This window comes from Oncorhynchus tshawytscha, linkage group LG08 (genome assembly GCF_018296145.1).
Source record: "Oncorhynchus tshawytscha isolate Ot180627B linkage group LG08, Otsh_v2.0, whole genome shotgun sequence".
Lineage (NCBI taxonomy): Eukaryota > Metazoa > Chordata > Actinopteri > Salmoniformes > Salmonidae > Oncorhynchus > Oncorhynchus tshawytscha.
In genome coordinates this window covers 1,399,410-1,418,497 of record NC_056436.1, presented here as the reverse complement: position 1 = coordinate 1,418,497, position 19,088 = coordinate 1,399,410, and the positions used below count along the sequence as shown (strand labels likewise).

The window sequence follows — 19,088 nt, the reverse complement described above, 5'->3', positions numbered from 1 at the left end:
AGCTGAGCCCTGGATACTATAGCTGAGCAGATGGATGAAGAGACCCTTCAGCATCATATAATGTATAGGCTACTATGGTCCTCAGAGCCCTGGAGCTGATCTGGGGGGATGGTAGCTGTGGGTCTATATCTGTGCTGGGGGATGGTAGCTGTGGGTCTATAGCTGTGCTTCGGGATGGTAGCTGGGGGTCTATAGCTGTGGGTCTATAGATATAATGGGGGATGGTAGCTGTGGGTCTATAGATATAATGGGGGGGTACCTGTGGGTCTATAGCTGTGCTGGGGATGGTAGCTGTGGGTCTATAGATATAATGGGGGATGGTAGCTGTGGGTATAATGGGGGATGGTAGCTGTGGGTCTATAGATATAACGGGGGATGGTAGATGTGGGTCTATAGCTGTGCTGGGGGATGGTAGCTGTGGGTCTATAGATATAATGGGGGATGGTAGCTGTGGGTCTATAGATATAATGGGGGATGGTAGCTGTGGGTCTATAGATATAATGGGGGATGGTAGCTGTGGGTCTATAGAAATAATGGGGGTGGTACCTGTGGGTCTATAGCTGTGCTGGGGGATGGTAGCTGTGGGTCTATAGATATAATGGGGGGATGGTAGCTGTGGGTCTATAGATATAATGGGGGGATGGTAGCTGTGGGTCTATAGATATAATGGGGGATGGTAGCCGTGGGTCTATAGCTGTGGTCTCTAGATATAATGGGGGATGGTAGCTGTGGGTCTATATCTGTGCTGGGAGATGGTAGCTGTGGGTCTATAGCTGTGCTGAGGGATGGTAGCTGTGGATCTATAGCTGTGCTGAGGGGATGGTAGCTGTGGGTCTATAGCTGTGGGTCCATCTGTGCTGGGGATGGTAGCTGTGGTTCTATCTGTGCTGGGGATGGTAGCTGTGGGTCTATAGCTGTGCTGAGGGGATGGTAGCTGTGGGTCTATAGCTGTGCTGACGGGATGGTAGCTGTGGGTCTATAGCTGTGCTGGGGATGGTAGCTGTGGGTCTATAGATATAACGGGGGATGGTAGCTGTGGGTCTATAGATATAACGGTGGATGGTAGCTGTGGGTCTATATATATAATGGGGGTATGGTAGCTGTGGGTCTATAGATATAATGGGGGTATGGTAGCTATGGGTCTATAGATATAATGGGGGATGGTAGCCGTGGGTCTATAGCTGTGGGTCTATAGATATAACGGGGGATGGTAGCTGTCGGTCTACAGATATAACGGGGGATGGTAGCTGTGGGTCTATATATATAATGGGGGATGGTAGCTGTGGGTCTATAGATATAATGGGGGATGGTAGCTGTGGGTCTATAGATATAACGGGGATGGTAGCTGTGGGTCTATAGATATAATGGGGGATGGTAGCTGTGGGTCTATAGATATAACGGGGATGGTAGCTGTGGGTCTATAGATATAATGGGGGATGGTAGCTGTGGGTCTATATATATAATGGGGGATGGTAGCTGTGGGTCTATAGATATAATGGAGGGATGGTAGCTGTGGGTCTATAGATATAATGGGGGTGGTACCTGTGGGTCTATAGTTGTGCTGGGGATGGTAGCTGTGGGTCTATTGATATAATTCGGGGATGGTAGCTGTGGGTCTATAGATATAATGGGGGATGGTAGCTGTGGGTCTATATATATAATGGGGGATGGTAGCTGTGGGTCTATCTGTGCTGGGGATGGTAGCTGGGATGGGGGATGGTAGCTGTGGGTCTATAGATATAATGGGGGATGGTAGCTGTGCGTCTATAGCTGTGCTGAGGGGATGGTAGCTGTGGGTCTATAGATATAATGGGGGATGGTAGCTGTGGGTCTATAGATATAATGGGGGATGGTAGCTGTGGGTCTATAGATATAATGGGGGATGGTAGCTGTGGGTCTATAGCTGTGCTGAGAGAATGGTACCTGTGGGTCTATAGCTGTGCTGGGGGATGGTAGCTGTGGGTCTATAGCTGTGGGTCTATCTGTGCTGGGGATGGTAGCTGTGGTTCTATCTGTGCTGGGGATGGTAGCTGTGGGTCTATAGATATAATGGAGGGATGGTAGCTGTGGGTCTATATATATAATGGGGGATGGTAGCTGTGAGTCTATATATATAATGGGGGATGGTAGCTGTGGGTCTATAGATATAATGGAGGGATGGTAGCTGTGGGTCTATAGATATAATGGGGGATGGTAGCTGTTGGTCTATAGATATAATGGGGGATAGTAGCTGTTGGTCTATAGATATAATGGGGGATGGTAGCTGTGGGTCTATAGATATAACGGGGGATGGTAGCTGTGGGTCTATATATAACGGGGATGGTAGCTGTGAGTCTATATATATAATGGGGGATGGTAGCTGTTGGTCTATAGATATAATGGGGGATGGTAGCTGTGGGTCTATAGATATAATGGGGGATGGTAGCTGTTGGTCTATAGATATAATGGGGGATGGTAGCTGTGGGTCTATAGATATAATGGGGAATGGTAGCTGTGGGTCTATAGCTGTGCTGGGGATGGTAGCTGTGGGTCTATAGCTGTGCTGGGGATGGTAGCTGTGGGTCTATAGATATAATGGGGGATGGTAGCTGTGGGTCTATAGATATAATGGGTGATGGTAGATGTGGGTCTATAGCTGTGCTGGGGGATGGTAGCTGTGGGTCTATAGATATAATGGAGGGATGGTAGCTGTGGGTCTATAGATATAATGGGGGATGGTAGCTGTTGGTCTATAGATATAATGGGGGATGGTAGCTGTGGGTCTATAGATATAATGGGGGATGGTAGCTGTGGGTCTATAGATATAATGGGGGATGGTAGCTGTTGGTCTATAGATATAATGGGGGATAGTAGCTGTTGGTCTATAGATATAATGGGGGATGGTAGCTGTGGGTCTATAGATATAACGGGGATGGTAGCTGTGGGTCTATATATATAACGGGGATGGTAGCTGTGAGTCTATATATATAATGGGGGATGGTAGCTGTTGGTCTATAGATATAATGGGGGATGGTAGCTGTGGGTCTATAGATATAATGGGGGATGGTAGCTGTGGGTCTATATATATAACGGGGATGGTAGCTGTGAGTCTATATATATAATGGGGGATGGTAGCTGTTGGTCTATAGATATAATGGGGGGATGGTAGCTGTGGGTCTATAGATATAATGGGGGATGGTAGCTGTTGGTCTATAGATATAATGGGGGATGGTAGCTGTGGGTCTATAGATATAATGGGGAATGGTAGCTGTGGGTCTATAGCTGTGCTGGAGGATGGTAGCTGTGGGTCTATAGCTGTGCTGGGGGATGGTAGCTGTGGGTCTATAGATATAATGGGGATGGTAGCTGTGGGTCTATAGATATAATGGGGGATGGTAGCTGTGGGTCTATAGATATAATGGGGGATGGTAGCTGTTGGTCTATAGATATAATGGGGGGATAGTAGCTGTTGGTCTATAGATATAATGGGGGATGGTAGCTGTGGGTCTATAGATATAACGGGGGATGGTAGCTGTGGGTCTATATATATAACGGGGGATGGTAGCTGTGAGTCTATATATATAATGGGGGATGGTAGCTGTTGGTCTATAGATATAATGGGGGATGGTAGCTGTGGGTCTATAGATATAATGGGGGATGGTAGCTGTGGGTCTATATATATAACGGGGATGGTAGCTGTGAGTCTATATATATAATGGGGGATGGTAGCTGTTGGTCTATAGATATAATGGGGGATGGTAGCTGTGGGTCTATAGATATAATGGGGGATGGTAGCTGTTGGTCTATAGATATAATGGGGATGGTAGCTGTGGGTCTATAGATATAATGGGGAATGGTAGCTGTGGGTCTATAGCTGTGCTGGAGGATGGTAGCTGTGGGTCTATAGCTGTGCTGGGGGATGGTAGCTGTGGGTCTATAGATATAATGGGGGATGGTAGCTGTGGGTCTAAAGATATAATGGGTGATGGTAGATGTGGGTCTATAGCTGTGCTGGGGGATGGTAGCTGTGGGTCTATAGATATAACGGGGATGGTAGCTGTGGGTCTATATATATAATGGGGGATGGTAGCTGTGAGTCTATATATATAATGGGGGATGGTAGCTGTTGGTCTATAGATATAATGGGGGATGGTAGCTGTGGGTCTATAGATATAATGGGGGATGGTAGCTGTTGGTCTATAGATATAATGGGGGATGGTAGCTGTGGGTCTATAGATATAATGGGGAATGGTAGCTGTGGGTCTATAGCTGTGCTGGGGATGGTAGCTGTGGGTCTATAGCTGTGCTGGGGGATGGTAGCTGTGGGTCTATAGATATAATGGGGGATGGTAGCTGTGGGTCTATAGATATAATGGGTGATGGTAGATGTGGGTCTATAGCTGTGCTGGGGGATGGTAGCTGTGGGTCTATAGATATAATGGAGGGATGGTAGCTGTGGGTCTATAGATATAATGGGGGATGGTAGCTGTTGGTCTATAGATATAATGGGGGATGGTAGCTGTGGGTCTATAGATATAATGGGGGATGGTAGCTGTGGGTCTATAGATATAATGGGGGATGGTAGCTGTTGGTCTATAGATATAATGGGGGATAGTAGCTGTTGGTCTATAGATATAATGGGGGGGATGGTAGCTGTGGGTCTATAGATATAACGGGGGATGGTAGCTGTGGGTCTATATATATAACGGGGGATGGTAGCTGTGAGTCTATATATATAATGGGGGATGGTAGCTGTTGGTCTATAGATATAATGGGGGATGGTAGCTGTGGGTCTATAGATATAATGGGGGATGGTAGCTGTGGGTCTATATATATAACGGGGATGGTAGCTGTGAGTCTATATATATAATGGGGGATGGTAGCTGTTGGTCTATAGATATAATGGGGGATGGTAGCTGTGGGTCTATAGATATAATGGGGGATGGTAGCTGTTGGTCTATAGATATAATGGGGGATGGTAGCTGTGGGTCTATAGATATAATGGGGAATGGTAGCTGTGGGTCTATAGCTGTGCTGGAGGATGGTAGCTGTGGGTCTATAGCTGTGCTGGGGGATGGTAGCTGTGGGTCTATAGATATAATGGGGATGGTAGCTGTGGGTCTATAGATATAATGGGGGATGGTAGCTGTGGGTCTATAGATATAATGGGGGATGGTAGCTGTTGGTCTATAGATATAATGGGGGATAGTAGCTGTTGGTCTATAGATATAATGGGGGATGGTAGCTGTGGGTCTATAGATATAATGGGGGATGGTAGCTGTGGGTCTATATATATAACGGGGATGGTAGCTGTGAGTCTATATATATAATGGGGGATGGTAGCTGTTGGTCTATAGATATAATGGGGGATGGTAGCTGTGGGTCTATAGATATAATGGGGGATGGTAGCTGTGGGTCTATATATATAATGGGGATGGTAGCTGTGAGTCTATATATATAATGGGGGGATGGTAGCTGTTGGTCTATAGATATAATGGGGGATGGTAGCTGTGGGTCTATAGATATAATGGGGGATGGTAGCTGTTGGTCTATAGATATAATGGGGGATGGTAGCTGTGGGTCTATAGATATAATGGGGAATGGTAGCTGTGGGTCTATAGCTGTGCTGGAGGATGGTAGCTGTGGGTCTATAGCTGTGCTGGGGGATGGTAGCTGTGGGTCTATAGATATAATGGGGGATGGTAGCTGTGGGTCTAAAGATATAATGGGTGATGGTAGATGTGGGTCTATAGCTGTGCTGGGGGATGGTAGCTGTGGGTCTATAGATATAATGGAGGGATGGTAGCTGTGGGTCTATAGATATAATGGGGGATGGTAGCTGTTGGTCTATAGATATAATGGGGGATGGTAGCTGTGGGTCTATAGATATAATGGGGGATGGTAGCTGTGGGTCTATAGATATAATGGGGGATGGTAGCTGTGGGTCTATATATATAATGGGGGATGGTAGCTGTGAGTATATATAGTGGGGGATGGTAGCTGTTGGTCTATAGATATAATGGGGGATGGTAGCTGTGGGTCTATAGATATAATGGGGGATGGTAGCTGTTGGTCTATAGATATAATGGGGGGGATGGTAGCTGTGGGTCTATAGATATAATGGGGGATGGTAGCTGTGGGTCTATAGCTGTGCTGGGGGATGGTAGCTGTGGGTCTATAGCTGTGCTGGGGATGGTAGCTGTGGGTCTATAGATATAATGGGGGATGGTAGCTGTGGGTCTATAGATATAATGGGGGATGGTAGCTGTGGGTCTAAAGATATAATGGGTGATGGTAGATGTGGGTCTATAGCTGTGCTGGGGGATGGTAGCTGTGGGTCTATAGATATAATGGGGGGATGGTAGCTGTGGGTCTATAGATATAATGGAGGGATGGTAGCTGTGGGTCTATATATATAATGGGGGATGGTAGCTGTGGGTCTATAGCTGTGCTGGGGGATGGTAGCTGTGGGTCTATAGCTGTGCTGGGGGATGGTAGCTGTGGGTCTATAGATATAATGGGGGATGGTAGCTGTGGGTCTATAGATATAATGGGGATGGTAGCTGTGGGTCTATAGCTATAATGGGGATGGTAGCTGTGGGTCTATAGATATAATGGGGGATGGTAGCTGTGGGTCTATAGATATAATGGGGGATGGTAGCTGTGGGTCTATAGATATAATGGGGGATGGTAGCTGTGGGTCTATAGATATAATGGAGGATGGTAGCTGTGGGTCTATAGATATAATGGGGGATGGTAGCTGTGGGTCTATAGATATAATGGAGGGATGGTAGCTGTGGGTCTATAGATATAATGGGGATGGTAGCTGTGGGTCTATATATATAATGGGGGATGGTAGCTGTGCGTCTATAGCTGTGGTCTATAGATATAATTAGGGGATGGTAGCTGTGGGTCTATAGATATAATGGGGGATGGTAGCTGTGGTTCTATCTGTGCTGGGGGATGGTAGCTGTGGGTCTATAGATATAATGGGGGATGGTAGCTGTGCGTCTATAGCTGTGGTCTATAGATATAATTAGGGGATGGTAGCTGTGGGTCTATAGATATAATGGGGGATGGTAGCTGTGGGTCTATAGATATAATGGGGGATGGTAGCTGTGGGTCTATATCTGTGCTGGGGGATGGTAGCTGTGGGTCTATAGATATAATGGGGGATGGTAGCTGTGGGTCTATAGCTGTGCTGAGAGGATGGTACCTGTGGGTCTATAGCTGTGCTGGGGATGGTAGCTGTGGGTCTATAGCTGTGGGTCTATCTGTGCTGGGGGATGGTAGCTGTGGTTCTATCTGTGCTGGGGGATGGTAGCTGTGGGTCTATAGATATAATGGGGGATTGTAGCTGTGGGTCTATATATATATAATGGGGGATGGTAGCTGTGGGTCTATAGCTGTGCTGAGGGGATGGTAGCTGTGGGACTATAGCTGTGCTGAGGGGATGGTAGCTGTGGGTCTATAGATATAATGGGGGATAGTAGCTGTGGGTCTATAGATATAATGGGGGATGGTAGCTCTGGGTCTATAGATATAATGGGGGGATTGTAGCTGTGGGTCTATAGCTGTGCTGGGGGATTGTAGCTGTGGGTCTATAGCTGTGTGGTGTGATTTGAGTATATAGGGTGATTATTGGTTTTAGTCTGAATATAGTTCGTGTTCAATTTCCAAAATGGGCTGTAACTGAAGACAGTGAAATGGGCTGTCACTGAAGACACTGAAATGGGCTGTAACTGAAGACAGTGAAATGGGAGGTAACTGAAGACAGTGAAATGGGAGGTAACTGAAGACAGTGAAATGGGAGGTAACTGAAGACAGTGAAATGGGAGGTAACTGTAGACAGTGAAATGGGAGGTAACTGAAGACATAGTGAAATTGGAGGTAACTGAAGACATAGTGAAATTTGAGGTAACTGAAGACAGTGAAATGGGAGGTAACTGAAGACAGTGAAATGGGAGGTAACTGGAGACAGTGAAATGGGCTGTAACTGAAGACAGTGAAATGGGCTGTAACTGAAGACAGTGAAATGGGAGGTAACTGAAGATAGTGAAATGGGAGGTAACTGAAGACAGTGAAATGGGAGGTAACTGAAGATAGTGAAATGGGAGGTAACTGAAGACAGTGAAATGGGAGGTAACTGAAGACAGTGAAATGGGAGGTAACTGTAGACAGTGAAATGGGCTGTAACTGAAGACAGTGAAATGGGAGGTAACTGAAGACAGTGAAATGGGAGGTAACTGAAGACAGTGAAATGGGAGGTAACTGAAGACAGTGAAATGAGAGGTAACTGAAGACAGTGAAATGGGCTGTAACTGAAGACAGTGAAATGGGAGGTAACTGTAGACAGTGAAATGGGAGGTAACTGAAGACAGTGAAATGGGAGGTAACTGAAGACAGTGAAATGGGAGGTAACTGAAGACAGTGAAATGGGCTGTAACTGAAGACAGTGAAATGGGAGGTAACTGTAGACAGTGAAATGGGAGGTAACTGTAGACAGTGAAATGGGCTGTAACTGAAGACAGTGAAATGGGAGGTAACTGAAGACAGTGAAATGGGAGATAACTGAAGACAGTGAAATGGGAGATAACTGAAGACAGTGAAATGGGAGAAAACTGAAGACAGTGAAATGGGAGGTAACTAAAGACAGTGAAATGTTTGTAGAGGTATTCGAGGTAATTGAGGTGACATGTACAAGTAGGGAGAGTTATTAAAATGACTTTGCATAGATGATAACAACAGAGAGTAGCAGCAGCGTAAAGGGGGGGCAATGCAAATAGTCTGGGTAGCAATTTGATTAGCTGTTCAGGAGTCTTGTGGCTTGGGAGGTAGAAGCTGTTTAGAAGCGTCATGGTGCTCCGGTACCACTTTGTAGCAGAGAGAACAGTCTATGACTGGGGTGGCTGGAGTCTTTGGCCATTTTTAGGGTCTTCCTCTGACCCCGCCTGGTATAGAGGTCCTGGGGAGGCAGGAAGCTTGGTTCCAGTGATGTACTCGGCCGTACGCACTACCCTCTGTAGTGCCTTGTGGTCAGAGGCAGAGCAGCTGCCATACCAGGCAGTCAGGATGCTCTCGATGGTGCAGCTGTAGAACCTTTTAAGGATCTGAGGACCCATGATACAGCCTGGAATCGAACCAGGGTCTTTAGTGACGCCTCTAACACTGAGATGCAGTGAGGCCGCCGCGCCACTCGGGATCCCAAATGGTTGCACAGCCTTTGGCCAAGGTAACTGTAGATAAACGCTTCTTGTAGCTATTACTATGATTCAAATCAATTCAAATCAAATTCAGATGTGAATCTTCGTTGGCAACTCCAGAACAGTCAAGCATCTCTTTTTGAACCTTTCCTGGGTGCTTTTGATGTGTTTTTGGGGTTGCCAGCAAAGAGTCCAGATCTGAATCACATCCAGAACCTATGACGAGTGATGAAAACAGCAGGTGGTGGAGGGCACTCCTCAAACATTGAAGAATTAGAGCAGTTTTCTGCTGAAAAGTGGGTCAAATTGCCAGTAGAAAGGTTTAGCAAACTCATTGATGGCTACAAGAAGCATTTGTATGCAGTTATCTTGGCCAAAGACTGTGCAACTAACAACTAGCTCCGGGGGTGTCTATAGTTTTGTCCATGTCATTCATCTTTTTTTTTCTAAATTAAAATTGCAATCTTAAGTTTACAAAAAGTTGTTAAAAATCCAATAAGTTGTGGAGACTAAAAGTCACACACTTCACTTGACTCTCCTCTTGATTATTCTGAACAGAGAAAGCCATGATGGCGTTTGGGAACGAGACAGACAAGCAGTCCTCCATCGGAGCAGCCAACCAACCAGACACGCCCAGCCCCACTCTCGCTACCCCCAACAACCACATCCAGCGCCCGGCAACCACCGTCCCTGGTATCACCATGGAAACAAAACAGAATGTCCTGAGAGAACAGATACCCACTCAGGTGAGGTGGAGCTGTGAAAGAGATGCATCGAGAGAGGAGAGGACATGTGGAGGAAAGGAGAGGATAGGACAGGTGGGGAAAGCAGAGGAGAGGACAGGTGGAGGAAAGGAGAGGAGAGGACATGGGAAAGAGGAGAGGACAGGTGGCGGAAAGCAGAGGAGAGGACAGGTGGAGGAAAGGGGAGGAGAGGACAGGTAGAGGAAAGCAGAGGAGAGGACAGGTGGAGGAAAGCAGAGGAGAGGACAGGTGGAGGAAGCAGAGGAGAGGACAGGTGGAGGAAAGCAGAGGAGAGGACAGGTGGAGGAAAGCAGAGGAGAGGACAGGTGGAGGAAAGCAGAGGAGAGGACAGGTAGAGGAAAGGGGAGGAGAGGACAGGTGGAGGAAAGCAGAGGAGAGGACAGGTGGAGGAAAGCAGAGGAGAGGACAGGTGGAGGAAAGCAGAGGAGAGGACAGGTGGAGGAAAGCGGAGGAGAGGACAGGTGGAGGAAAGGAGAGGAGAGGACAGGTGGAGGAAAGCAGAGGAGAGGACAGGTGGAGGAAAGCGGAGGAGAGGACAGGTGGAGGAAAGCAGAGGAGAGGACAGGTGGAGGAAAGCAGAGGAGAGGACAGGTGGAGGAAAGCGGAGGAGAGGACAGGTAGAGGAAAGCAGAGGAGAGGACAGGTGGGGGAAAGCAGAGGAGAGGACAGGTGGAGGAAAGCAGAGAATAAGCGGATAAGAGAAATGAAGCGAGGCAAAGTTTTGAAATATCTACGCTGTATTCCACACTACTCCCATTGGGCCCTGGTCAACAGTAGTGTACTATATAGGGAATAGGGTTCTATAGGGGCCTGGTCTAAAGTAGTGTACTATATAGGGAATAGGGTTCTATAGGGCCCTGGTCAACAGTAGTGTACTATATAGGGAATAGGGTTCTATAGGGCCCTGGTCAACAGTAGTGTACTATATAGGGAATAGGGTTCTATAGGGCCCTGGTCAACAGTAGTGTACTATATAGGGAATAGGGTTCTATAGGGCCCTGGTCAACAGTAGTGTACTATATAGGGAATAGGGTTCTATAGGGGCCTGGTCTACAGTAGTGTACTATATAGGGAATAGGGTTCTATAGGGGCCTGGTCTAAAGTAGTGTACTATATAGGGAATAGGGTTCTATAGGGGCCTGGTCAACAGTAGTGTACTATATAGGGAATAGGGTTCTATAGGGCCCTGGTCAACAGTAGTGTACTATATAGGGAATAGGGTTCTATAGGGGCCTGGTCTAAAGTAGTGTACTATATAGGGAATAGGGTTCTATAGGGGCCTGGTCAACAGTAGTGTACTATATAGGGAATAGGGTTCTATAGGGCCTGGTCTAAAGTAGTGTACTATATAGGGAATAGGGTTCTATAGGGGCCTGGTCTAAAGTAGTGTACTATATAGGGAATAGGGTTCTATAGGGCCCTGGTCAACAGTAGTGTACTATATAGGGAATAGGGTTCTATAGGGCCCTGGTCAACAGTAATGTACTATATAGGGAATAGGGTTCTATAGGGGCCTGGTCTAAAGTAGTGTACTATATAGGGAATAGGGTTCTATAGGGGCCTGGTCAACAGTAGTGTACTATATAGGGAATAGGGTTCTATAGGGGCCTGGTCTAAAGTAGTGTACTATATAGGGAATAGGGTTCTATAGGGGCCTGGTCTAAAGTAGTGTACTATATAGGGAATAGGGTTCTATAGGGCCTGGTCAACAGTAGTGTACTATATAGGGAATAGGGTTCTATAGGGCCCTGGTCAACAGTAGTGTACTATATAGGGAATAGGGTTCTATAGGGGCCTGGTCTAAAGTAGTGTACTATATAGGGAATAGGGTTCTATAGGGGCCTGGTCAACAGTAGTGTACTATATAGGGAATAGGGTTCTATAGGGGCCTGGTCTAAAGTAGTGTACTATATAGGGAATAGGGTTCTATAGGGCCCTGGTCAACAGTAGTGTACTATATAGGGAATATGGTTCTATAGGGGCCTGGTCTAAAGTGGTGTACTATATAGGGAATAGGGTTCTATAGGGGCCTGGTCTAAAGTAGTGTACTATATAGGGAATAGGGTTCTATAGGGGCCTGGTCTAAAGTAGTGTACTATATAGGGAATAGGGTTCTATAGGGGCCTGGTCAACAGTAGTGTACTATATAGGGAATAGGGTTCTATAGGGGCCTGGTCTAAAGTAGTGTACTATATAGGGAATAGGGTTCTATAGGGGCCTGGTCAACAGTAGTGTACTATATAGGGAATAGGGTTCTATAGGGGCCTGGTCAACAGTAGTGTACTATATAGGGAATAGGGTTCTATAGGGGCCTGGTCTAAAGTAGTGTACTATATAGGGAATAGGGTTCTATAGGGGCCTGGTCAACAGTAGTGTACTATATAGGGAATAGGGTTCTATAGGGCCCTGGTCAACAGTAGTGTACTATATAGGGAATAGGGTTCTATAGGGGCCTGGTCTAAAGTAGTGTACTATATAGGGAATAGGGTTCTATAGGGGCCTGGTCAACAGTAGTGTACTATATAGGGAATAGGGCCCTGGTCTACAGTAGTGTACTATATAGGGAATAGGGCTCTATAGGGGCCTGGTCTAAAGTAGTGTACTATATAGGGAATAGGGTTCTATAGGGGCCTGGTCAACAGTAGTGTACTATATAGGGAATAGAGCCCTGGTCAACAGTAGTGTACTATATAGGGAATAGGGCTCTGGTCAACAGTAGTGTACTATATAGGGAATAGGGCCCTGGTCAACAGTAGTGTTCTATATAGGGAATAGGGCCCTGGTTAACAGTAGTGTTCTATATAGGGAATAGGGCCCTGGTCAACAGTAGTGTTCTATATAGGGAATAGGGCCCTGGTCAACAGTAGTGTACTATATAGGGAATAGGGTGCCATAGGGCTCTGGTCAACAGTAGTGTACTATATAGGGAATAGGGCCCTGGTCAACAGTAGTGTACTATATAGGGAATAGGGCCCTGGTCAACAGTAGTGTTCTATATAGGGAATAGGGCCCTGGTCTATATAGGGAATAGGGCCCAGTAGTAGTGTTCTATATAGGGAATAGGGCCCTGGTCAACAGTAGTGTTCTATATAGGGAATAGGGCCCTGGTCAACAGTAGTGTAGGGAATAGGGCCCTGGTCAACAGTAGTGTTCTATATAGGGAATAGGGCCCTGGTCAACAGTAGTGTACTATATAGGGAATAGGGCCCTGGTCAACAGTAGTGTTCTATATAGGGAATAGGGCCCTGGTCAACAGTAGTGTTCTATATAGGGAATAGGGCCCTGGTCAACAGTAGTGTACATATAGGGAATAGGGCCCTGTCAACAGTAGTGTTCTATATAGGGAATAGGGCCCTGGTCAACAGTAGCTATATAGGGAATAGGGCCCTGGTCAACAGTAGTGTACTATATAGGGAATAGGGCCCTGGTCAACAGTAGTGTTCTATATAGGGAATAGGGCCCTGGTCAACAGTAGTGTACTATATAGGGAATAGGGTGCCATAGGGCTCTGGTCAACAGTAGTGTACTATATAGGGAATAGGGCCCTGGTCAACAGTAGTGTACTATATAGGGAATAGGGCCCTGGTCAACAGTAGTGTTCTATATAAGGAATAGGGCCCTGGTCAACAGTAGTGTTCTATATAGGGAATAGGGCCCTGGTCAACAGTAGTGTACTATATAGGGAATAGGGCCCTGGTCAACAGTAGTGTACTATATAGGGAATAGGGCCCTGGTCAACAGTACTGTTATATATAGGGAATAGGGCCCTGGTCAACAGTAGTGTTCTATATAGGGAATAGGGCCCTGGTCAACAGTAGTGTTCTATATAGGGAATAGGGCCCTGGTCAACAGTAGTGTACTATATAGGGAATAGGGCCCTGGTCAACAGTAGTGTTCTATATAGGGAATAGGGCCCTGGTCAACAGTAGTGTACTATATAGGGAATAGGGCCCTGGTCAACAGTAGTGTTCTATATAGGGAATAGGGCCCTGGTCAACAGTAGTGTTCTATATAGGGAATAGGGCCCTGGTCAACAGTAGTGTTCTATATAGGGAATAGGGCCCTGGTCAACTCTAGTGTACTATATAGGAATAGGGCCCTGGTCAACAGTAGTGTTCTATATAGGGAATAGGGCCCTGGTCAACAGTAGTGTTCTATATAGGGAATAGGGCCCTGGTCAACAGTAGTGTACTATATAGGGAATAGGGTTTATCAGCTGTCCTGCGTTTATCAGGTGTCCTGCATTTATCAGGTGTCCTGCATTTATCAGGTGTCCTACATTTATCAGCTGTCCTGCATTTATCAGCTGTCCTACGTTTATCAGCTGTCCTGCGTTTATCAGGTGTCCTGCATTTACCAGGTGTCCTGCGTTTATCAGGTGTCCTGCGTTTATCAGGTGTCCTGCATTTATCAGGTGTCCTACATTTATCAGCTGTCCTGCATTTATCAGCTGTCCTACGTTTATTAGGTGTCCTACGTTTATCAGCTGCCCTGCATTTATCAGGTGTCCTGCGTTTATCAGGTGTCCTGCGTTTATCAGGTGTCCTGCATTTATCAGGTGTCCTGCATTTATCAGGTGTCCTGCATTTATCAGGTGTCCTGCGTTTATCAGGTGTCCTGCATTTATCAGGTGTCCTACATTTATCAGCTGTCCTGCATTTATCAGGTGTCCTGCGTTTATCAGGTGTCCTGCGTTTATCAGGTGTCCTGCGTTTATCAGGTGGCCTGCATTTATCAGGTGGCCTGCATTTATCAGGTGTCCTGCATTTATCAGGTGTCCTGCGTTTATCAGGTGTCCTGCCTTTATCAGGTGTCCTGCCTTTATCAGGTGTCCTGCATTTATCAGGTGTCCTGCGTTTATCAGGTGTCCTGCATTTATCAGGTGTCCTGCATTTATCAGGTGTCCTGCGTTTATCAGGTGTCCTGCATTCATCAGGTGTCCTGCATTCATCAGGTGTACTGCATTCATCAGGTGTCCTGCATTCATCAGGTGTCCTGCATTTATCAGGTGGCCTGCATTTATCAGGTGTCCTGCGTTTATCAGGTGTCCTGCCTTTATCAGGTGTCCTGCCTTTATCAGGTGTCCTGCCTTTATCAGGTGTCCTGCGTTTATCAGGTGTCATGTGTTTATCAGGTGTCCTGCGTTTATCAGGTGTCCTGCATTAATCAGGTGTCCTGCATTTATCAGGTGTCCTGCATTTATCAGGTGTCCTGCATTTATCAGGTGTCATGTGTTTATCAGGTGTCCTGCGTTTATCGGGTGTCCTGCCTTTATCGGGTGTCCTGCGTTTATCGGGTGTCATGCGTTTATCAGGTGTCCTGCGTTTATCAGGTGTCCTACGTTTATCAGGTGTCATGTGTTTATCAGGTGTCCTGCGTTTATCAGGTGTCCTGCCTTTATCAGGTGTCCTGCCTTTATCGGGTGTCCTGCATTTATCAGGTGTCCTGCATTTATCAGGTGTCAAGTGTTTATCAGGTGTCCTGTATTTATCAGGTGTCCTGCATTTATCAGGTGTCCTGCATTTATCAGGTGTCCTGCATTTATCAGGTGTCATGTGTTTATCAGGTGACCTGCATTTATCAGGTGTCATGTGTTTATCAGGTGTCATGCGTTTATCAGGTGTCCTGCATTTATCAGGTGTCATGTGTTTATCAGGTGTCCTGTGTTTATCAGGTGTCCTGCATTTATCAGGTGTCCTGTGTTTATCAGGTGTCCTGCATTTATCAGGTGTCCTGTGTTTCTCAGGTGTCCTGCATTTATCAGGTGTCCTGCATTTATCAGGTGTCCTGCGTTTATCAGGTGTCCTGCGTTTATCAGGTGTCCTGCATTTATCAGGTGTCCTACATTTATCAGCTGTCCTGCATTTATCAGCTGTCCTGCGTTTATCAGGTGTCCTGTTTATCAACTGCCCTGCATTTATCAGGTGTCCTGCGTTTATCAGGTGTCCTGCGTTTATCAGGTGTCCTGCATTTATCAGGTGTCCTGCATTTATCAGGTGTCCTGCGTTTATCAGGTGTCCTGCGTTTATCAGGTGTCCTGCGTTTATCAGGTGTCCTGCATTTATCAGGTGTCCTGCATTTATCAGGTGTCCTGCGTTTATCAGGTGTCCTGCATTTATCAGGTGTCCTGCCTTTATCAGGTGTCCTGCGTTTATCAGGTGTCCTGCATTCATCAGGTGTCCTGCGTTTATCAGGTGTCCTGCATTTATCAGGTGTCATGTGTTTATCAGGTGTCCTGCGTTTATCAGGTGTCCTGCATTTATCAGGTGTCCTGCATTTATCAGGTGTCCTGCGTTTATCAGGTGTCCTGCATTCATCAGGTGTCCTGCATTCATCAGGTGTCCTGCATTTATCAGGTGTCCTGCATTTATCAGGTGTCCTGCGTTCATCAGGTGTCCTTCCTTTATCAGGTGTCCTGCGTTTATCAGGTGTCCTGCGTTTATCAGGTGTCCTGCGTTTATCAGGTGGCCTGCATTTATCAGGTGTCCTGCGTTTATCAGGTGTCCTGCATTCATCAGGTGTCCTGCATTCATCAGGTGTACTGCATTCATCAGGTGTCCTGCATTCATCAGGTGTCCTGCATTCATCAGGTGTCCTGCATTTATCAGGTGTCCTGCGTTTATCAGGTGTCCTGCCTTTATCAGGTGTCCTGCCTTTATCAGGTGTCCTGCGTTTATCAGGTGTCATGTGTTTATCAGGTGTCCTGCATTTATCAGGTGTCCTGCATTAATCAGGTGTCCTGCATTTATCAGGTGTCCTGCATTTATCAGGTGTCCTGCATTCATCAGGTGTCCTGCATTTATCAGGTGTCCTGCATTTATCAGGTGTCATGTGTTTATCAGGTGTCCTGCGTTTATCAGGTGTCCTGCGTTTATCAGGTGTCCTGCCTTTATCAGGTGTCCTGCCTTTATCAGGTGTCCTGCGTTTATCGGGTGTCATGCGTTTATCAGGTGTCCTGCGTTTATCAGGTGTCCTGCATTTATCAGGTGTCATGTGTTTATCAGGTGTCCTGTATTTATCAGGTGTCCTGCATTTATCAGGTGTCCTGCATTTATCAGGTGTCATGTGTTTATCAGGTGTCCTGCATTTATCAGGTGTCATGTGTTTATCAGGTGTCATGTGTTTATCAGGTGTCCTGCATTTATCAGGTGTCATGTGTTTATCAGGTGTCCTGTGTTTATCAGGTGTCCTGCGTTTATCAGGTGTCCTGCATTTATCAGGTGTCCTGTGTTTCTCAGGTGTCCTGCATTTATCAGGTGTCCTGTGTTTATCAGGTGTCCTGCATTTATCAGGTGTGCTGTGTTTATCAGGTGTCCTGCGTTTCTCAGGTGTCCTGTGTTTCTCAGGTGTCCTGCATTTATCAGGTGTCCTGTGTTTATCAGGTGTCCTGCATTTATCAGGTGTGCTGTGTTTATCAGGTGTCCTGCATTTATCAGGTGTGCTGCGTTTATCAGGTGTCCTGTGTTTATCAGGTGTCCTGTGTTTATCAGGTATCCTGTGTTTATCAGGTGTCCTGTGTTTATCAGGTGTCCTGTGTTTATCAGGTGTGCTGTAAAGCTAGTTCATCAGACTAATAAAAAGCCTGTGCTCTCGGTCTAGGGTCCTAGGCCTGTGTCGTGTCTTTGGCCGGATTAAGTGATATGACATGCTATTCTATAAAATCATTTTCTGTAATTAATATTACCTGAATAAGCTAATCATGTAAATGTAAATTTACTAGAGGCACCACGAAAGAATGTTAGTATGCTGTTATCTTCCGAATAAACTCTTAAAGACCTAGAAATATTTTATATCAATAGCAGTCAATATTTAATCGTCACTTTATTTCAGTCTCATCTGAACATCGTAGAATTCTTGGTTATCTTCACGAACCCTGGCTAACAAGTGGAATCAGCAATATAAACTTTGATTTAATTATTTATTTACTAAATACCTAACTAATCACACAGAATGGAGGTTGGGCTTGAATGAAAGTGCGGGAGGACTGAAGAACAAAGGGAGAAGCTATGCTATCGTAAATACAGAATCTTATGCATTCTAAATAACTGCCCATTTGGAAAAGGAAAATGCAAGAAATATTTACTCTGAGCTGCGCTTCAATGGGTTGGTTGTAGATGGAAAGCCATGTTGCCAAACAGAGATCTTCCTTGTCCTTTGAAGAGTGTCTCTGGTGGTAAACTGGATACGTTGTAGTATCGTCGTTGTGTTGTAGACTGGATACGTCATCCGTCCTTTCCTAGCCCACGTTTACAGCGGCCGCTGCTAACTCAACGGCTAGGAGGTATCACTTCTGGAGAGAATAAGAGTTCCTTACCAAGTTGCCATACTTTAAGCTCATGCTATATCCTTTCGGCGTGTTGATCATCATCTTCACATTGAAATTCGATGCTAATTTCGTTAGGTTCTTATCTGAGCCCTTTCAACGTGGAGACCATTGTCCTCGGAACACAAAGTTACATTTTCGTCAAGGGCTTTATAGAGGAGGGGAGAGAAGGACGTTGCATAGTTTATAACCAATGTCTCTTCACAGGGGCGGGGCCATTCAGTGAGCAGAGCTTTAACCTAATGAAAACCCAATTCTCTCATTTGGAAGCTAAAATTACATTTAATCTTTTCTCAAATAGTTTCATATTTAAACATTGAAATTGCACAACAATTCCATGTTAATCTGATAACTATAATGTGTAGACTTTCCCAGATACGGTTTATGTCGTCCTGTCATCAGTCATAACGTCTCAGATGACAACCGAAACTGACATCATATTCATTAAGTACCAACTCATATTTTCCACTGGTTGGATTACTGAAATATGGTTCCTTTCTCCCCATCTTCTGATGTTCCCAGACTCTCTATGTTTAACAAAGGCTTTTACAAGAGTCCTTCAGTAGAGTCAAGAGAGAGAGGGGAGAAAGGTATTTACGGGGGGGGGGTCATTAACCTCACCCACAGGTCAACATCCTGACACCTGCCTAACGAGTCCATAACCTGAAGACGTGTCGTTACGAATAAGCAGAAAGGTGTTGTCTTTGTACTCTGAGGGAGGCAGCTTACTTTCTACAGCTTCTGACCTCTGACCTTACAGCGTTGACCATCTGGGCCAGACAGCTCCAGCACTGTTTGGTCCTTCAGTTGTTTGTAGTT

The 19,088-nt window shown here is 45.9% G+C and overlaps 1 protein-coding gene across 1 annotated transcript in view; it reads left to right on the top strand.

Annotated features, from left to right (window-relative positions):
• gfra4a (GDNF family receptor alpha 4a) overlaps nucleotides 1-19,088 on the top strand; it is a 389,412-nt gene that overhangs the window by 369,184 nt on the left and 1,140 nt on the right. The window contains exon 8 of the mRNA XM_042325051.1: nucleotides 9,741-9,928. Coding sequence (XP_042180985.1) covers nucleotides 9,741-9,928 — 188 coding nt within the window. The remainder of the gene's footprint in view (nucleotides 1-9,740; nucleotides 9,929-19,088) is intronic.